At 37.4% G+C, this 2,626-nt stretch overlaps 1 protein-coding gene across 1 annotated transcript; it reads left to right on the top strand.

Annotated features, from left to right (window-relative positions):
• The first annotated feature begins 609 nt into the window (after nt 1–609).
• On the top strand, nt 610–1,248 carry LOC131063316 (uncharacterized). Its single transcript, XM_057997099.2, has one exon. The coding sequence runs from the start codon at nt 610–612 to the stop codon at nt 1,246–1,248; it is 639 nt and encodes a 212-aa protein (XP_057853082.2).
• The last annotated feature ends 1,378 nt before the right edge of the window (nt 1,249–2,626 follow it).

The raw sequence follows: 2,626 nt of genomic DNA, 5'->3' as shown, positions 1-2,626 counted from the left end.
ATTCCAATTGCCTCATGAGATCATTGGATGGCTTGTATCATTCAGTGTAGGAGATCAGATCTACAATTTCCCTTGTTTAATGTGTATGGACCAACTAAAACTGAGGAGAAGCTAAAAGTTTGGAATGAGATTTCCCTTTAGGTTAATTTGTTAGCATCTGATAAGGTGATAATTGCTGGTGATTTCAATGCCATCCTGGATATTGATGATAAGGCGGGCGGTCTAAGAAAACCTACCAAGGTAATGGATAATTTTCGGGATTTTATTTTCAACTACAAACTGATTGATATCATTCCCCAAAATGGGAGATTCACTTGAACAAATAGAAGACTTAATTTCTCCAAGATTTCTGAAAGACTAGACAGGTTTTTGGTTGGCAAATGGTGGATGAATGGCAACTTCTCATTGGAGTCTAACATTATACCTCAAATAGGGTCGGATCACTTTCCTATTTCACTTTCCATTGCTCACGATAATCCTTGTAAGAAAAATTATTTCAAATTTCTTAACATGTGGTAGCGTGATCCAAAACTGTTGAAGAATCTAAGGGAATAGTGGCTCGAAGGTAATATCTTCTTTGGATCCCCAAGCTTCAGATTCACTAAACGCATGCATTTTTTGAAAAATAAGCTCAAAACATGGAACAAATTATCTTTTAAAAACATCTTTGTGGAGAAAACCAGGATTGAGGAAGAATTGGAGGACATTAGTAATCATGTGATGGCAATGGGCATGACAAATAAAGAGTTCAAAGCTGAAGAGCTATTAAAAGATCAGTACTCAGAAATTCTTAAAAGGGATGAGCTGTATTGGAAAGAAAAATCTAGGGAATTATGGATTGCAGATGGGGAGTTGAATACAAAAAAATTTAATGCCTCATCCAAGGCCAAAAGATTAAATAATAAAATTGGATCCATCAAGGATGGAAATGGTAATGTATGCACTTTACAGAAAGATATTGAACAATCTGCCATCGATTATTTCACTGGTCTTTTGGGGAGCGGAAACATTGATACCAATTCGACATATTCCTTAATCGATGAGGTTATTGAAACACTCCTAACAGATGAAGATTGTGCTATGCTACAAGCTCCATCTACCTTGGAAGATATTAAAAATGCAACTTTTTCCCTCCACCCACATAAGGCGCCTGGACCAAATGGTATAACTGCCGAATGCTTTCAAAAATGTTGGGATTTCATGGGACAAGACATTTGGTTGGTGGTGGAAGAATTCAAGAAAAAATAGAAATTTGTCAAAGAAATCAATCGTACCCTAATAACATTGATTCCCAAGAAGTAGGATTGTGAATCAATGATGGATTATCACCCCATCTCAATATGAAATACAATTTACAAAATTATCTCCAAAGCAATGGTGGAAAGACTTAAGAAATTATTACCGAAACTCATCTCAGAAAACCAAAATGGCTTCACCCTTGGATAAGAGATTGCCGATAGCATCATTCTGGTCTCAAAAGTCGTCCACTCAATATACAAAGAGAAACAGAAAGGTATAGTCATTAAACTAGATGTTGCCAAAGCATATGATCGGGTTGTATGGGACCTTTTAATATGTGTGTTGAAAAGATTTGGATTTCCTATCAAATGGATCGAATGTATCAAATTTTGCATATCCATTGTTAATTTCTCGATGATTGTTAATAGAAATGTGTGTAGCTTCTTCGGAGCCACGAAGGGCCTGCATCAGGGAGACCCGTTATCCCCTGCCCTTTTTGTGATTATGGTTGAAGTTCTTGGGAAATTGATGCAAAAAAGACATGCAGACAGCAAATGGAAAGGGATGAAAGTACACAACCAATTGGATACTATTACTCATTCCCAATTTGTTGATGATACAATAATATTTGGGGAGGCCTCACTAGTCGAAGCCAAGAACATTATGAGCACACTGAATGTATACTCTGAACAATTTGGGCAGGTGATGAATAAAAGCAAGTCACAACTATTCTTCTTCAACACTAAAATGCAAGATCAGCAAAGGATCTCGAACCTGTTGGGAATAAAAATTTCTCAACTTCCAATCAAATATTTGGGGGTTAGAATTGAGAAAGGATGTAGGTTGTATTAGATCTGGGAAGATGTTTTGAAATCTTGTTCGACCAAAACAACGCTTTGGAAGGATAGATGGCTAACACAAGCTGGCAGACTGACAACGGTCAAGTATGTCCTATCGGCCATTCCCATTTACTGTATGTCGTGCTTCAAGATACCCTATGCTGTTGGTAAGAATATTGACAACCTGGTCAGAAAATTTGTTTGGGAGGGTGCAAAAGACAAAAAAAAGATACCACTCATTAACTAGGACACTGTATGAGGATGGCGGTGTTGGATTTAGGAAAATGACACTACAGAATATTGTGTTGGGTGCCAAGTTATCTTGGAAGATGTACACAAAATCGTAGAAACTATGGTGCAAAATATTCAAGAAGAAATATTTGGATTTCAAGAACCCTTGCTGAATTCTCACAGTGGCAAATGCAGAGCGGGGATCCGCCTCCTGGAACTTTCTTTGGGATTGCAGATTCATTATAACTAATCACATTTCATGGCACATTGGTAATGGCAAATCTGCAAAATTTTGGAGGGACTCATGGGATGGTGCA

Source organism: Cryptomeria japonica, chromosome 5 (assembly GCF_030272615.1).
Source record: "Cryptomeria japonica chromosome 5, Sugi_1.0, whole genome shotgun sequence".
Lineage (NCBI taxonomy): Eukaryota > Viridiplantae > Streptophyta > Pinopsida > Cupressales > Cupressaceae > Cryptomeria > Cryptomeria japonica.
This window is presented reverse-complemented; position numbering and strand designations above follow the sequence as displayed.